The sequence below is a fragment of the Salmo salar genome, chromosome 15, assembly GCF_965601325.2.
Source record: "Salmo salar chromosome 15, fSalSal1, whole genome shotgun sequence".
NCBI classification, from domain to species: domain Eukaryota; kingdom Metazoa; phylum Chordata; class Actinopteri; order Salmoniformes; family Salmonidae; genus Salmo; species Salmo salar.
Window position 1 is genome coordinate 56,592,139 of NC_138305.1, and position 18,660 is coordinate 56,610,798.

Below are 18,660 nucleotides of genomic sequence, written 5' to 3' on the forward strand. Positions count from 1 at the left end.
GAGTGAGAAAGTTACAGAGGGACCCTGGTGGCAGGTAGCCTAGCGGTTAAGAGCATTGGGCCAGTAACCTAAAGGTCAGTACTTATTGCGCAAAACATGCCCCAAAACAGAATTAAAACAAACTGCGAATGTATCCAACGAGTTTGTGGAGTCACAAACTTGATGTAGTCATTGCGTGCTAGGAATATGGTACACTAACATGCTGACCAGACCGTGTGCCGTTGCGCACATGTTGATTTTGTCCATGCCCAACAGACGCGATCAGGACACACAGCTTGAAATATCAAAACAAACTCTGAACCAACTATATTAATTTGGGGACAGGTCGAAACACATTAAACATTCATGGCAATTTAGCTAGCTAATTTGTCCTGGGATATAAACATTGGCTTGTTATTTTACCTGAAATGCACAAGGTCCTCTACTCCGACAATCCACAGTTAAAAGGGTAAACAGTTAGTTTTTAGTAATCTCTCCTCCTTCAGGCTTCTTCTTTGGACTTTATATGGTGGTTGGCAACCAACTTTAAGGTGCATTACCACTACCAACTGTACTGGAGTGTGGACCTCAGTTCATCTTTCAATCACCCACTTGGGTATATGCTCCTAAAAACCAATGAGGAGATGGGAGAGGTGGGACTTGCAGCGCATCAAGGGTCAGAAATAGAACCAAGTTATATTTTAGTGTCTGGCTACGCAGACGCACGCGAGCAGTGTGGGTGCAATGATTGAATAACATGTACAGTACCAGTCAAAAGTTTTGGAAAAATCATTCGAGGTGAAGCTGGTTGAGAGAATGGCTACTTTGAATTCTCAAATATATTTTGATTTGATCTGTACCATCACCTCATGAAACATTTTATGTCAATTCCTAAATGCTGGAATAGAGAATAGCATCACTGTCCAAACACATATGTAGGGGAGTGTATCCAGATATGCTGGATATAGGCTAAGCCCTAACACTAAAACAAATGAGAGATACTTAGGAGGGAGACTGAACATCCAACAATAATGTCACACCTTATCACAGAGAAAAAAAAAAAGAAAAAAAAAAACTGCCTGGCAATCTCAGATTTTCCCAGTTCCCACAGCATGACCAAGAGGCTGTGTCCGAAATGGTACCCTTTTCCCTATGGAACGGGATACTTTTTACTAGAGCCCATTTACCTGACGCAACCCTATAAAAAATCCTGAAGAAAATGTTGCACAAACTGGGACGGGGGCTGTTGATCATAGAGCACAGCAAATCTCGAGCATAGCAAATCTCGAGCATTTCACTCAAAATGTAATAATTTGCATATGAAATACGAGTAGTGCACCAACCCTAGTGATTGGCCAAACTGGAAAATTCCATAACATAACTAGGCCTAAACCTATGTTTTTCACAAAGTAAAAATACACTACCTGACAGCCCTGTTCTAACATGTCCGTGTCGATATCCTGTTTCCCAACACTGCTCCTGCTATGGTACATGCCAGTGTCAGGTGTGTTGAGGCATGTGTTGTTGCTTTAACACGCATCTCCCATGATCCTCCATGCCTACCGTACCCCTGCTTCCCTTACAACAGCACTAGGGTTTCTCAACACGCCTAAAACATTAAGGGACGCGCTGTGGCGTGCGTCACACACAGCTGACAGACACAGCGTGCATGCACGGGCACATCACCTTTATGCCCCCACAGGCAATTACAGTTTAAGAGAACGCATCTGAACATTTGACAGGTGTAAAAGGCAAGAGATCTAGGACCCACTTCATCAGAACTCCCAGTGAACACAAGCACATCTGAAGGGTGGTTGTTGCACAGATCCAGTCAAGGCACTTGCGGTGGAAAGTCTGTTGAAAACGCTTTTAACTCCAGTAGCAAGCTTAAACTGGGTCTCTGCAACAGCCCCGTAGTGTGGCTAGAGGTGCCTGCTCTCAATACTTTAGGCCAAGCTGAAAGTGTGGAGTGCTCTCCCTAAACAAACTGCTTTGAATTTTCGCACCATTTAGATGCCAAATACGGCATACATGCATTTCTCATGACTAGGTATAGTAACAAGTCCCCACCTCGAAGCCAAAATGGCAGTGTCAGTGCTGCAGTGTCTCACTAAACTATTCGCAACAGTGCCAGTGGCCATTAGCTTCTATGGATATTTGAACGAGTGCTGATGCTTAATGCATTAACCCCCCCCCAAATATCATGAGGCAGCAGGTCACAGGTGTCTTAGCATAATCTACAGTACTAGTCAAATCTGGGCACACCTACTCATTCAAGGGTTTTTATTTTTAATATATTCTACATTGTAGAATAATAGCGAAGACATCAAAACTATGAAATAACATGGAATTATGTAGCAACCAAAAACAGGTTAAACTAATCAAAATAATTCTCAATTTTAGATTCTTCGAAGTAGCCACCTGTTGCCTTGATAACAGTTTGCACTCTTGGCATTCTCTCAAGCTGCTTCACCTGGAATGCTTTTCCAACAGTCTTGAAGGAGCTCCCACATATGTTGAGCACTTGTTGGCCGCTTTTTCTTCACTTTGCGGTCGAACTCCGAAACCATCTCAATTAGGTTGAGGTCACGTGATTGTGACGTCAGGTCATCTGATGCAGCACTCCATCACTCTCCTTCTTGGTCAAATAGGCCTTACACAGCCTGGAGGTGTGTTGGGTCATTGTCCTGTTGAAAAACAAATGATAGTCCCACTAAGCGCAAACCAGATGGCATGGCGTACCGCTGCAGAATGCTGTGGTAGCCATGGTGGTTAAGTGTAACTTGAATTCTAAATAAATCACAGACAGTACCACCAGCAAAGCACCCTCACACCTCCATGCTGCATCGTTGTAACCACACATGTCAAGAACATCCGTTCACCTACTCTGCGTCTCAAAGACACAGCGGTTGGAACCAAAAATAAATAAAAAAAAATCACAAATTTGCACTCATCAGACCAAAGGACAGATTTCCACCATCCTAATGTCCATTGCTCTTGTTTCTTGGCCCAAGCAAGTCTCTTATTGGTGTCCTTTAGTAGTGGTTTCTTTGCAGCAATTCGACCACGAAGGCCTGATTCATGCAATCTCCTCTGAACAGTTGATGTTGAGATGTGTCTTACTTGAACTCAGAAGCATTTATTTGGGCTGCAATTCCTCAGGCTGGCAAATCTAAATGACCTTATCCTCTGCAGCAGAGGTAACTCTGGGTTTTCCTTTCATGTGGCGGTTTTCATGAGACCAGTTTCATCATAGCACTTGATCGTTTTTGCAAACGCACTTTAAGAACATTTTAAAGTCTGAAATTTTCCAGATTGCCTGACCATGTCTTAAAGTAATGGACTGTCATTTCTCCTTGCTTATTTGAGCTGTTCTTGACATAATATGGACTTGTCTTTTACCAAATAGGGATATCTTCTGTATTCCACCCTTGAAAGAAACTCCACAAATTCCCTTTATGCAAGGCACACCTGTTAATTGAAATGCATTCCAGGAGACTACCTCATGAAGCTGGATGAGAGAATGTCAAGTGTGCAAAGCTGTTATCAAGGCAAAGGGTGGCTATTTTTGTTTTAACACTTTTTTGGTTACTACATGATTCCAAATGTTTTACGTCATAGTTTTGATGGTCTTTGCTATTATTCTACAATGTAGAAAACAGTAAAAGTAAAGAAATATCCTTGAATGAGTAGGTGTCCACACTTTTGACTGGTACTGTATGTGCATAATAAAACGAGATTAGTGTAGTGTCCCCATCAGCACATAGTATGGTTTCTATAAACATTTACTCATATTGCAACGAGGAAACCGTTTCTTCAAAACAGTAAACCAAACATGATTATTACAGGAGACAATGACAGTAGATACACACTGACTTGAAGTGTTCATCTTTGTTTATGTGTAGCCTACATTTAACAGGGGACAATTTATGTTGATATCTACGCTGTTCTGATACATTCAACCCAGCAGCAAAATAACATCAATTAATTCATCTCAAAAGTCATGCACACGATAGTCTGCGTCTGCTACTGTTGTACTCATTTTCCCCTTCAAAGCTATGGTGTAACACTGAGGGGATGTATGAAAAATTTCCACTGCGAGGGGAGGACTGCAAGACAGAACATAGCCAAAGGGCCCTGCCGCTTTAGGGTAACACCAAACACACGCAAACGGCTGTGACCTCACTTCCTTTGACGTCAGCAGTCTTGATGGGGGATGGGAGAGGCAGAAGGCAGTAAAACTAGCCCCCCTCCCATCGCTGTCTCTCACTAAGCGATCCTAGTTTTCATAGGACAAACACACACAACCTTTTCCTGCTCCAAATACACCCCAGTTACGCAGATAACGATAAAAAAAGACACCCTTCCTCCTAAAGCAGGCATTACACTCAAAAGTGTTTATCTCCAAAGCACACTTAAAAAAGCTACAGATGGTAAATCGCAACATTCTTGTCCACCTCCCCCACACACACACAAACAAAAAGCCAGCCAGCTAGCGTTGCTCACCTCTAAAATGCATGAGGGCCACGGGCTGGAAAGGCCCATTTGAGTTTGGTCCCTCCAGAACCATCGCACTGGCAGCTCTAGTACATGTCAACATCTAGGGGCTGGGGTAGAAGAGGGGATAGCGATAGCCCAGGCTAAGTCGAGGAGCCAGCCTCCATTTTGCATCAAACACTCAGAGCAGAAAATAAAGCTCTGCCCTGCTGCTGGAGGGAACAGGCTAGATAGTGATGTCATCCCTCTAGGAAGGAGTCTGATTGGCCAACCTGGGTCACACAGGGAAAGCTGTCAGAATGCATAACCACGAGGCAGGGGATTGGCTAGTGGGCTGAAGCAGGGGATTGGCTGGTGGGCTGGGGCAGGGCCTTTGCTGCGATTGGAGCAGAGGTAGGAGGTCTGGCTAACTGAGGCACAGCTAACCTTTCCCCTCATTTATTTTTTATTTCCCTCTCAGGCTCACACACAAGTCTACCCTACAATAAATTACATTCCCAACAAGCAGAGTTTTTGGCTTATCCTAATACATATCACCTCCCTTATCTTCACTCCAGGAAAAGCACAGAGAGTCCATTGATGCATCACAGAAAGTAGGTCAGTTCTATACACACACACACTGACATTTTTAGGCTATATCTTTAGCTGTCCTTTCTGGAGCCACAACACCTGGAATTCCCCTCAAACAACATAACACAATGACACAGTGAACAATTACAGATGTGAAAAATAACACTTGAAGGGAAGCATTGATTATCATTCAGTAAAAGGCTGTTATAAACACAGAATTCACTGCTGATGTGTGTGTGTGGACAGATGGCCCAGGTGTGAGAAACAGGAAGCCAAGATTATACAAAAAACAGGAAGCCAGTGAGCGAGTGTGCTCTGCCTCAGCTGCTCTCCCAGAGTGAGCAGTTACAGTGCTTAACACCAATGCAATGTCCCCATCTGCACCACATAGTGCACACACAGCAATGGCTCACATCCGTCTATTGTTCTTAGTCGTGTGTGTGTGTGTCAGACTTTTCTGCTTTATAAGACTGACACGTGTAGACTGACTAACCACGTTCATTGTAAGAGCCAAGTTTCACGTTTTCAATGTCACATGCACAATTACAGCGAATTGTCTTTCTTGCTCGTGCTCTCCCAACAATGCAGTAATCAATATCTGTAGTACTATAAAAAAATCCCCCCCCAAAAAGTAAAACAAAAGCACATGAGAAATAGAAATAAGAGCTCGAGAAAGTAAGCTACAGTATATACAGGTTCAGTTCCAATACCATATTTACAATGTGCAGGGATACTGGAATGATAGAGGTTGATAAGGTATGTATGTATGTATGTATGTATGTATGTATGTATGTATGTATGTATGTATGTATGTATGTATGTATGTATGTATGTATGTATGTATGTATGTATGTATGTATGCATGTATGCATGCATGTATGCATGCATGCATGCATGCATGTATGTATGAGCAAATTAAGTGTGCGTGTTGGGAGTGTTAGTGTGACTATGTGCGAGTGAGTGTGCGCGTATGGAGTGAGTGTGCATAGAGAAAATAAAATAGACGGGTCAATGTATCCCTCCTACTGTGGTTGATGACCCAAATCCTTAGGTAAAGTTAGTCATAGTGCATCCAGTGAACAGAAAACACCAACTCTAAGCGGGACTCCTTGGCTTTGTTTGTAGCAGGTAAAACGGAAATTGACCAGTCAGGTTAGCTGCTGAGTGTTTTCAGTCTGAACTTTGTAGGTCCTGGGCTGGGTGGCTACAGGAAGGTGTGAGGAAGCATTGATGTTGCTATTGACTCATTTCTATAAAGTTATTGATAGAGACTTGCAGCCTTGTCCTTCATTAACTACATTTGGAGCTCCATCTGTTCTGCCCAGTCTCACCAAACGTAAAGCAGATGTAACACTCGCATGCTGTGAACAGATTTGACTCAATTAGAAATCCTCCAAACCAGTCCACTCACCATCATCCCACTGCCTAGTCATGGGGCATTCTCCTGTCTGAAGAGCTGTTGTTCTTCTGATACAGACCAAATAAGCGCACGCCTGCGTGAACGGACACACGAACACACACTCTCCATCGGTCTGCGGTTATCCTCTAAACTCTACTTTGGCACACGCAACCGTGCTCCAGTTATTTAAACTCACGCTAGCCTCTACATCTGTGCAGAACGACGGGGTTGATCTTGTGACTGACTCTGGCTATTAACGTTAACAAAGTCTGTTTTGTAGTGATTTCAAAGAGGAGTCAACGACAGGAATTGAAGACAGACTGCTGACCCTGAGGTTCTATTGACCTCGATTACTGAACTTGAAGCGATTTATCATCCAGCCAAGTCACAGAGTGAACTTTATCCACTATGAGACCACAGTTCCCATTCCCCCCAACAGAGGGAGACAGAGCGTGAGAAACTGTATCCCTCCCAGGACAGTTCCTCTTTTCACACCATCACCAGCTGTTTGTTCGTTCACTACCTTTTGGCAAACACTTGCAGCTGGAGAGTTGAGGTGAAAAAATAAAAATAAAAAAGGCACCCGTCTGAAACGGTGTGGTGTTGCTGTCTCCCAAAAATAACATGTTTGTCATGCTTATCAATTATCCTGCGACCGTGGCACAGCTCTTTTCAGGCATTAATCACCACATGAACACGGAACATACCGCATCTTCCACTCAGCAATAATGTGAGGTGGTATCAGGCATCTTTTCCTGCCTATAGACTGCTGTCCAAAAGAGGCACTTACTAAAATAACAAACTTTCCAAAAGCAGCACTCTACTACTTCATGTAGCCCAAGTCTCCAGAGTGAACACTTTGGTAAAGCTCTGAAAACCAGCCTTGCCTGACTGCCTGTCAGGACAGGACCACTGATAACATCCATGGCCCATGGGACAATACTTGGAGAAACCCTCGTTGCTGGACATGCCCAGCTGTTATCACGAATCAAAGCTTATGGAATGTGTTGTAAAGACATAGTAAAACCAAGATAAAAGGTCTCACATGATCAGAGAACAGTCCTTTGTGTCTGACAATGTAGGCTGTCCAGTGTTTCCCCTGTATTAAAATTTAGCAGCAGTGGCTCTAACAAGACAGGCTTTAAAATGGATAGTCGTTAGCTCAAATGACTTGAAGTCTATAAGAACAGCTAGCATGTCAATGCACTAACACTAGCAGCAATTCACTAACCCTAGCAGCCATGCACCCCCCATACCATTGCCACCGCTGCCGAAAAGAATCCCAGGGGGAAGCACTGCGGTCTGACAGAAGACATAGAAAAGAATGAGAGGTGAATACAGGTCATGACACCATATCACTGCTGAGGTAGCTGGCTTGGTTGGTAACTGTAACAAGGCAACTGTGGTGTGTGTGTGTGTGTGTGTGTGTGTGTGTGTGTGTGTGTGTGTGTGTGTGTGTGTGTGTGTGTGTGTGTGTGTGTTCGTCTGGATTGTCGGCAAAGCTCCAGTCTAGACTGAGTTGAAGCCAGCGGCTCTCCACTTTGCCCTAGAGAGGTTTGGTGGTTCAGGTCATGGTAGATTAGCATGGAGAGGAACCACACAGTGGTCCAAACACAGCTACATTAAAACTCTAGAAGCTCCTAAACACTAACATTATTATGGACTCTGCAAGACTGCATCATCTCTCCTGTAAAAGCCACTGGATTTGCACACTGTGCACTTTCCACATCTTTAAAAGTTTGGCCATGGAGAGCCAACTTCATGCCAGTCACTCAAAGTAGTAACATGATAGCATTGGATATGCATCTGCCAGTGCTGATATTTTCCATGAGAGAAGCAGGGGATGAGAGGTGGGTTGCAGTTGTACACTGTAGCTCCCTGCCAGCCACCCGCTTATCTAGGCACTGGCAGCATCCTGAAACACAAGGCCCCGCAGCATTAAAGCCTTATCTCTGGATTATTCCCTAAATATAGACACTTGGGTTAAATCAAGCAGTCAGTCACTTACATTCAATGTTACCATGGCTTGCGCAACACCATGGCGTTGCGTTTTATAGCAGGGCAGTGTGGATGTTCAGACACACACACACAGAAAGAGACAGTGTGATTTACGTCAGATAAGAATGCAAGCAGACTTTTGGAGATGGCAGGCAGCTATGCTAAGGCTTACCAAGGCTGAACTTAAAGGCTAAGCCAAGGCCAGGGGACATGCATCAATCAGTAGGGTGGGCTGGGAAACCAAACCTTACCAAGCCTATACATGGTTCTGTCCTGAGAGACGAGAGTCAATCAAAAGTGGTTCAAAAGGGTTGGGCAATCTTATGATAGTATCGGATATTGAAGATGGTGACGACATCGTGATGTGACAGACGATGTACAGCCCACTTCAACTTGACCAACACCACGCAGTAAGGAGCTGACCGGGAACCGCACAGCATGGCCATGCCAAGTGGCCTATTCCTTTGCTATAGCCTGCATAACCTATTATTTTAAGATGTTAAACAATTTACAGAATGCAAGAGAACAATGTAGACAGATGTAAGATTTACACCAAAGCAGTGCAAAATGTCCTGTCATAATCCCCCCCCCCCCCCCCCCCCCCTCCATGTTGGAAGATCTGGGTCATATAGCCAAAGAGCCTAATTTGGTATTTTCTCTCCATTTGATATGAATATGACTTCGGTTTTTATGCATGCTGGTGCGTGGATCAGAAACCAGTCAGTATCTGGTGTGTCCACCATTTGCCTCATGCAGCGTGAAACATCTCCTTCAGAGTTGATCAAGCTGTTGATTGTGGCCTGTGGGATGTTGTCACACTCCTCTTCAAAAAGGTTGTGCGAAGTTGCTGGATATTGGCAGGAACTGGAACACACTGTCGTACACATCAATCCAGAGCATCCCAAACATGCTCAATGTGTGAAATGTCTGGTGAGTGTGCAGGCCATGGAAGAACAGGGACATTTTCAGCTTACAGGAATTGTGTACAGATCCTTGTGACTTGGGGCTGTACATTATTATGCTGAAACATGCAATGCCGGTGGTTGAATGGGCCCTCAGGATCTCATCACAGTATCTCTGAGCATTCAAACTGCCATCGATAAAATGCAATTGTGTTCGTTGTTCGTAGCTTATGCCTGCCCATAAACCCACCATGGGGCACTCTGTTCACAATAGCAAACCGCTCTCCCACACAACACCATACAAGTGGTCTGCGGTTGAGGCCGGTTGGACGTACTGCCAAATTCTCTAAAATGACGTTGGAGGCGGCATATGGGTGAGGAATGAACATACCATTCTCTGGCAACAGCTCTGGTGGACATTCCTGCAGTCAGCATATCAATTGCATGCTCGCTCAAAACTTGAGATATCTGTGACATTGTGTTGTGACAAAACAGCACATTTTAGAATAGCCTTTTATTGTCCCCATCACAAGGTGCACCTGTGTAATGATCATTCTGTTTTAATCAGCTATGCCACAACTGTCAGGTGGATGGATTACCTTGGCAAAGGAGAAATGCTCACTAACAGGGACATCAACAAATTAGCACACAAAACTTGAGAAATAAGCTTATGTGCGTCTGTAACATTTCAGCAATCTTGTATTTCAGCTCATAAAACATGGGACCAACACTTAGCGTTTATATTTTTGTTCAGTGCAGATAATCTGCTTCTACCTATAGAGTGAACAGAGTGACAGAAAATAGGTCTTTGAATAAACTGTTTAGAGCTAGGCGATACAGCCTAAAAATAATCTAGATATTTTTTAATTTTTTTTAAACTTTCAGACGATTCACAAAATCTCGACTTTAATGTTCTCTAAATAAGCTTTGCTGTACAATTAAAATGTCAAATACACTGCATTTCAAACAGTCAGCAATAATCTAAATTTATTCAGGGCCTGTGAAATGATACCCAAGCTAAATATAAGCCTTCCACAACCATACTCCCTTGCAATAATTTTAGCAAAATAGTTTAACCTGTCTTTTTTGCAATAGTCACTGATCTGGCTTTCAAGTCAGTCTATGAAAATGCCCTTTTTGTTACAAATTTAACCAAAACTATGCATAATGCACATTCACTAATAATGACTAACTTCTTGTTGCAGGTGTTTTAGAAAACTAACACAGGTCTCAAACAATCTAAAGGTCATGTGCTAGTGAGTAGCCAGCTAATCTGAATATGTCAAGTTTAGACAATAATTTGGATCTATTTGCTAGCTAACAAGGCAGAGCAGTTGAATTGTTATGAATACACTTCTGTGTGTCTCCCCAACTGTTTAAACAGCATATTAGCCTGTCCACTTTGTTCAGATGTTGAAATGAAGGGGCCTAGTTTATTTCTAAGAACGAGTTGCCAATTCCTTATTAAAAATAGTGTTTTATGTTTATTGCACATTTATTAAACAGAATAGACAGCTAGTATAACAGGCATTGGCTAAAATGCAGCTAGTGGTACCACAACACTGCACGCAACAAACCGCGCATTCATTTTCCAGAAGCAATGTTCATTGATGCTCCCGTTTAAGTAGTTTCTGCTGAGCGCAATTTCAGTAGTTGAAAAATAAAAGGGTCTCGTTAGAGAGGTTCACTTCTCCTCTATTACAGTAAAATATTGTCTCCATTTGTTTCGGTGTCTATATGACCAATTATGTTGGACTAAACCTCAAATGCAAATAGCGAGTTGAAACCGCTTGTCAGAGGAAGAAGTGATCTCCCATCTTTGTTGCTGTGAGTGGCAGGTTAGAGGCTTGGTGTGTGTGTGTAAACAAAGAGGAAGAGGCGAAGCGAGAGGTTTCTATCTCACCAAAATCTGCACAAAATAAGCCCAATGCATTTCTATGGGCTTATTTTGGACCTAAGCTTGCCGCCACCCTTCCCGCCTTTGGGACAACAACGTCCATTGTTAGGGCGGAGACATGAGCATCTCGTCATTATATACAGATCTCTGGCGTAAATGGGAATGTGCACACCACAGAAGGAACGAAGGAGGCGAGACCAAAAACATGTGAACAAGCGGCTCATAAAAAAAATGTAAAAACTTGATTCTTGCAATACAAGCATTTGAAATATCATCAAAAACTCATTATTTATTTAACTCGATATATCCCCCAGCCCCAACTAGCCTAAGCTAGTAGTGGCGTACTATGCAGTCATACTTTTGAAGGCAAAAAAATGGGCTGCATTACGGCAAGGCAAGGAATAGACTAGATTAGGTCCAGTCATACCTTTGAAGGCAGGCAGCTTTTGCAGCTCTCTGTTGTTGCTGAGGCTGAAGCGGGACGAGCTCTGCCTCTTGTCCTTCTTGACAGGCATCTGGGAACCCAGCTGCTTGCCCTTCAGCAGCTGAGTGGTAGGAGGGACACTGTTACTGCCTTTTCTGTTGGAGCCCTGCTGTATGAAGGGAGGGAAAGAGTAGAGGGGTGGAACAGAGCATGCACCTGGGTTTGTTCATGAGACACCAAACAATTTTTTTTTTTTAAATGACAAAGAGAGGGACTATTCATTTCAAAAGGTTTTAGCACAACCCAGTGTTGTCCCTAATCTCCCCTAGGTTGGATATGTAATCTGGTGAATGTGGGCAGTTTCTCCTGTCTTGTCCAATCTGCCTGCTGGGATCCATTCATCCCCACAAACATACACAAGGGGGGTGGGATTTGTCAAATGAACTTAAAAACTCAACTAATTTTGCCCTTCACACCACAAGACAGGGGTTTAGGGTTTTAGGCCTTCTTAGTGAGCCGCCGGCTGGCTGACTGTCTGTCTGGAAGACTAAAGCTGCTGGACCCCGTGATGGGCCTGGATTACTGACGCATGTGACCCAACCGAAGGTCTTTTCTCCCGCTGATTCATTTACCCAATGTGTGCCAGCTTCTTACTGTGCCAGCTTCTTATTAGCTTCATATAACAGCTTTAGCTTCATAAATGTGTGGGCTTCATAGCTTCATATACTATTCGCTTCATACTGCGGCTCGTTAGGCCCTTGGGTTAGAGATCGAGGTGTGGTTCATACATCCAAAACACACGAGATGGATAGAAAATAGGTTTAGCTATATCAACCAGAGAGGCAGAAATGTCTGTTCAGAAAAAAGCAGACTACATATTAACAGACTGCTTACATTTAGTGCCCTTTTTAACCTTGCTCAAACAATGAGAAGATCATGCCAGCTCACAGACCATTAGCGCTTAAACAAAGGAAATTACCAAGCCTGAACCAGCCTGTCTTAATATGACTCCCATGTTTTTGTCGTTGTCCCATTGACGTCGAAAGCTTAGAGCCCTAGTGCCCAGAAGCATCCGAGAAGAGAGTGGAGCCTGGCTGTACGCAGGGAAGGGGTGGGGGAGTAATACAGCAACAGCTTGTTGTCCATCGATTTCAATTTGACACAAGGTTGGCGCATTAGCAGATCTGCCTCATGGCTGATGACACACAGTAGATAGATAACCCCGGATTATAGCCCCAGAGAGGGGCAGACAACACAGAATAAAGAAATGCATTACTGGGTGTTAACAAGGGACATCTTCCATTCTATGAGCTTTTTTCATTACCGATTGGTGTGTGTGTGTTTCTGTGGGTTCAAGGCCACATCTTCGTTTTGGTCTTCAGTATATTTTCTGATTTGAACTGACATAGCTAACCATCACAAGTGGTCTCAGAGCACAATGATAGTAGCTAATGTTTCGCAAACATTACTTTTACCATCCATTCTGACCAAGTGAAGGGATAGTGGCTACCTAGTCTGTGTATTACAGCCTGATTTAATCAATGTAATAGTCTGAAACTGCCTGCAAAATCATGTAAATGTTCATTACAAGCCAGAATGTTATATAAAATTACATTTAAACCTACTCTACCGGTTGTCTGTGCGGTTTGTCTTTCAACTGTGAAAACAAGCTTTGGTGATAAAATTTCACTTCCTTCTGTTAGAAAATACATTTTACCAAGACAAATATGATTATTCATGTTCTGAATCATTCAGTGGGGTCTTTAACATAACATTATATCAAAAAACATTTCACAGAGATACGCTTGTTTTTGTGAGAAATCATCCATCTTTGGGGGGGGAATTTCAAATTAATATGAAAAGTGAATACTAAAAACAGACTGGTTGGTTGTTTAACAGAAACCGACACGTTCGCAACTAGGGGACAAAACAGACAGTTAGCTTAGACTGTTGACAACATGCAAACAATATTTAGTTTCCAAATATTTATTGAAAACAAATACATTTGCACAATGAGCACTTGTCTCAAATACAGTTGTTGGCTAGTTAACCTGTTAGGGCTAGGGGGCAGTATTTACACGGCCGGATAAAAAAACGTACCCGATTTAATCTGGTTATTACTACTGCCCAGAAACTAGAATATGCATATAATTATTGGCTTTGGATAGAAAACACCCTAAGGTTTATAAAAAACTGTTTGAATGGTGTCTGTGAGTATAACAGAACTCATATGGCAGGCAAAAACCTGAGAAGATTCTGTACAGGAAGTGCCCTCTCTGACCATTCCTTGGGCTTCTTGGCTCTGTTTATTGAAAACGTAGGATCTTTGCTGTAACGTGACACTTCCTACGGCTCCCATAGGCTCTCAGAACCCGGGAAAAAGCTGAATGATGTAATTCCAGCCCCTGGCTGAAAAACATTAGCGCCTTTGGTAAGTGGTCTATCAGAGGACCATCAGACTGAGGCGCGTGCACGGGGCAACACCATGTTTTTATTTTCTCTCTCTTTGTAGTAAAACACGATTTTCCGGTCAGAATATTATCGCTTTTTTACGAGAAAAATGGCATAAAAATTGATTTTAAACAGCAGTTGACATGCTTCAAAGTACGGTAATGGAATATTTAGAATTTTTTTGTCACGAAACGCATCGGGCGCGTCACCCTTCTTTACCCTTTCGGATAGTGTCTTGAACGCACAAACAAAACGCCGGTATTTGGATATAACTATGGATTATTTTGAACCAAACCAACATTTGTTATTGAAGTAGAAGTCCTGGGAGTGCATTCTGACGAAGAACAGCAAAGGTAATAACATTTTTCTTATAGTAAATCTGACTTTGGTGAGGGCTAAACTTGGTGGGTGTCTAAATAGCTAGCCCTGTGATGCCGGGCTATCTACTTAGAATATTGCAAAATGTGCTTTCACCGAAAAGCTATTTTAAAATCGGACATATCGAGTGCATAGAGGAGTTCTGTATCTATAATTCTTAAAATAATTATGTTTTTTGTGAACGTTTATCGTGAGTAATTTAGTAAATTCACCGGACGTTTGCGGGGGGTATGCTAGTTCTGAACGTCACATGCTAATGTAAAAAGATGGTTTTTGATATAAATATGAACTTGATTGAACAAAACATGCATGTATTGTATAACATAATGTCCTAAGATTGTCATCTGATGAAGATCAAAGGTTAGTGCTGCATTTAGCTGTGGTTTGGGTTTATGTGACATTATATGCTAGCTTGAAACATGGGTGTCTGATTATTTCTGGCTGGGTACTCTGCTGACATAATCTAATGTTTTGCTTTCGTTGTAAAGCCTTTTTTAAATCGGACAGTGTGGTTAGATTAACGAGAGTCTTGTCTTTAAAATGGTGTAAAATAGTCATATGTTTGAGAAATTGAAATTGATTTCTAAGGTATTTGAATAACGCGCCACGGGATTCCACTGGCTGTTACGTAGGTGGGACGAAATCGTCCCACTGGCCCTAGAGAAGTTAACAAATAATTGCCATATTAGCATAGACATGACATCAGTCAACACCTCAAAACAAGACATGGTATCCATAAGACACGAGCCACCTACGATTCCCCACATGGCAGCTTCTTGTCATTGTTGCTAGTGATCTGACCATTTAGAATCATAACGCATGCCTTCCAGCCACATCGATGCGCACATCATTTGTGTTGTCAGCCAACCAGTCCATAAAACAAACACTACATGTCATCTCTCAATTTCCATCTAACCTCTATTGTTTTATGTCCTGCAGATATGATATGACGAATTCAATGGGAAAGTGAGCCTGTCAGGTAGACAGTAGCCTTAAAGCTGAAATATATAACTTTTGGGGAAACCTGACTAAATTCACATAGAAGTGCATGTTATAGATCTGTCACCCATTGAAAGCAAGTCTAAAAAGCAATAGATATGTTATATGTGCGCTATTTATATGCTTCCCGTTCTTAAGTTTAGTTTTTGCAGGGCCTCCCGAGTGGCGCAGTGGTCTAAGGCACAGCGTCGCAGTGCTAGCTGTGCCACTAGAGATTCTGGGATCGAGTCCAGGCTCTGGCGCAGCCGGCCGCGACCTGGAGACCCATGGGGCGGCGCACGATTGGCCCAGCGTCGTCCGGGTTAGGGGAGGGTTTGACCGGCAGGGGTGTCCTTGTCCCATCGCGCACTAGCGACTCCTGTGGTTGGGTTGTGTTTCGGAGGATGCACGGCTCTCGACCGTCGCCTCTCCTGAGTCCGTACGGGAGTTGCAGCGATGTGACAAGACTAACTATCAATTGGATACCACGAAATTGGGGTGAAAAAAAAAACATGTTTTTTATAAAATAAAAAAAGTTTAGTTATTGCGTCTTCAATTTTTGTTTTCGTACACCAGCTTCAAACAGCTGAAAACAATATCTTTGGTTATGGAAAATATATTTCAGAAGGTACATTGATTCCCTACACTTGCTTGTTTTGTCAAACTGAAATTAGGCAAACTATTAGAATTTTTGCAACCACGAAATGGCAAAGAAATTTCTGCATAAATCCATCTTTAATTCTTGCACAGAACCCAGCCTAGCTGACAGGAAGCAATTTCCCTGATTTTGTACCACTTTTTTCTCTGGCCTCCATTAGTCACCCTAATAATGTCCATCCTACAAGAGTAAACACGCGCATAACTTTTGAACAAATTGTTAGACGAAGTTTGGATCATTGGTTTTCTTAGGGGAGTATCTACACAATAAACATTATTTTACCTATTGGACAAAATAGATGCATTTTTGATTGGACATGCATACGAGGCAAAATATCCACAGGAAAGTATTGTAGTGGCTACCATGTTTTTGAAACTGACTTAAACACTTACAGCTAGTGTCGTCTCCATGTGATTCAGGTTGAAAACAGCTACTTGGATAGACCAAATGGCATCCAAATTGAAATGCTTGCATTCAAAACCAAAGTTCATTCATATTTAGTTGGTGATATAACGTTAGCTAACATGCTAACGTTATAGCACATGCCGCGTGCGCTGTAAATAAAATGTACACATACATGTTATTCAATCATTGCGTATGTCAACGAGCGTCTGCATAGCCAGGCGCTAAAACATAACTTGGTTCTATTTGTGACATATGATGCGCTGCAAGTCCCACCTCTCCCATTTCCTCATTGGTTTTTGAGAGGATACACCCACATGGGTGATTGAAAGAGGAACTGAGGTCCACACTACAGTTGGTGGTGGTAATGCAGCTTAAAGTTGTTTGCCAACCGCCATATAAAGTCAGAAGAAGCCTGAAGGAAGAGAGATTACTAAAAACGAGCTCTTTACCCGTGGATTAATTGTCTGAGTAGGGGACCTTGTGCATTTCAGGTAAATTAACAACCAATGTTTATATCCAAGGACAAATTTGCTAGCATTAGCAAGCTCGCTAGCTACATTTCCATAAATTGTTAATGCTTTTTGACCTGTCCCCAAATTAATATAGTTGGTTCAGTTTGTATCACAGATCCAGCTGTGATTGGGAGTCCCACAGGGCAGCGCACAATTGGCCAAGCGTCGTTTGGGTTTGGCCGGTGTAAGCCATTGTAAATAATACATTTGTTCTTACATGACTTGCCTAGTTAAATAAATGTTAAATTGAACGTTTTATTTTTAAATCGAGTCTGTTGCTGGTGGACAAAATCAACATGCGAGCGTTGCGCACACGCAAGCGGTGTTATAACGTTACCTCAATGTCCGAGTTCTCTTGTCCTCCAGTTTTACCAACTTTTCCATATTTAGGAGACTCCTGTAAAAAAAATGTTAGATGCATTATTCACTAGTCAACTCATGTGAAGGGACAGAGGCAAGTTTTGACTAACGTTAAATTAGCTACCACTTCGTTAACTTTTCCGCTAACTAAACTGTTTCTGACAGTTGTGGTTAATTAAACAAGTTGTCACTTTAAAAAGTGAACTTAGTAGAAAACATTAGCTAGCGTTTATGTACCACAAAACGTACATACGGTAACGTTAGGTATTAACGTTACTCGTTAAACTATAGCTAGCTTCACTATAACACTCAGGTAACGTTAGCTAGCAAGCCTAGTTAGCTAGCTGATGATGCATTGATGGGACATTACAAATATCGCGTCGATGGGTGTCTGTTCGTAGTTTTAAAACATTAAAAAAACTAGCTAGTTTTGTTAGTACACTGCACTAGTATCAACTGTTCTGCAAGCAAACTCCTAACTCACCTTCTCTTTTTTCGCTTTATTCGGCATTGCACAAAAATAACCGCCGTCGTTCACGTTTTGACACACTGAAGCTAAATCCTGACAACTCTCCACCGTACCAGCCGTTCGCCTATCCTCTCGGATATGATAGGCTGATATCTGTCAGGTGACTCAACGTGCTCTGAAAGTGAGTGCATCGGAGGGAGTTCTTTATACCTTCGTGATGGAAGCACCCTGCCAGCGAGACAAATTACAGCATAAGTAAAGTATACAGTCATTGGGTGGGTCTTGTTCCCTCTCCAACGTGGCAGGTAGCAGTTTTTCTTTTAATGTGTGGGGCTAACTTTTTTTTAATGAATCTGCTGGAGACCTTTTAGAATTGTCAGTTATCTATACATTATTATTTGTATTTGTGTCTGACTACGACACATCAATTTCAAAGAAATAACGATGCACATGAGCAAATGTGTATGTAGCTATTACTAGTAGCTACTGTAGTTAGTGCCTTATACATCATGTTCAATATGCCGACTTCTTTCAGTCACTGTGTGGGGTAGTCATGGACGCAGATGCCATCTGGTGGCCAAGCTCTCTGATGCAAGACTGTAGGTTTCGCTGACTGCTGTGCATATTTATTCAGATTATGGAGTTCTTCCATTCGTGGTGTGCATGCACAGGATATGCAACTAATTATGTACTGTGCAATTGTTCTAGACTAAATTATTGTAATGCAAAGTGACCAAATAAGCTGTATCTCATCACCTCAAACTTGAGTATTTGTACAGTATC

The 18,660-nt window shown here is 42.4% G+C and overlaps 1 protein-coding gene across 5 annotated transcripts in view; it reads right to left on the bottom strand.

Moving 5' to 3' along the window:
• Positions 1-18,048, bottom strand: part of LOC106571593 (serine/threonine-protein phosphatase 2A 56 kDa regulatory subunit gamma isoform) — a 36,654-nt gene extending 18,606 nt beyond the window's left edge. The window contains exons 1-3 of one of the 5 annotated variants that reach the window (XM_014144838.3): positions 17,893-18,048; positions 17,386-17,445; positions 11,670-11,832 (exon numbers count right to left, since the gene is read on the bottom strand). In XM_014144838.3, the coding sequence (XP_014000313.1) occupies positions 11,670-11,832; positions 17,386-17,445; positions 17,893-17,919 (250 nt within the window). In that variant the 5' untranslated portion in view covers positions 17,920-18,048. Of the gene's footprint in view, positions 1-2,452; positions 2,667-4,485; positions 4,744-11,669; positions 11,836-17,385; positions 17,446-17,892 lie in introns of those variants that run through there. The other 4 variants (XM_014144837.3, XM_082961908.1, XM_045695862.2 and 1 more) reach the window with 4 other exon arrangements.
• Between the last annotated feature and the right edge of the window lie 612 nt (positions 18,049-18,660).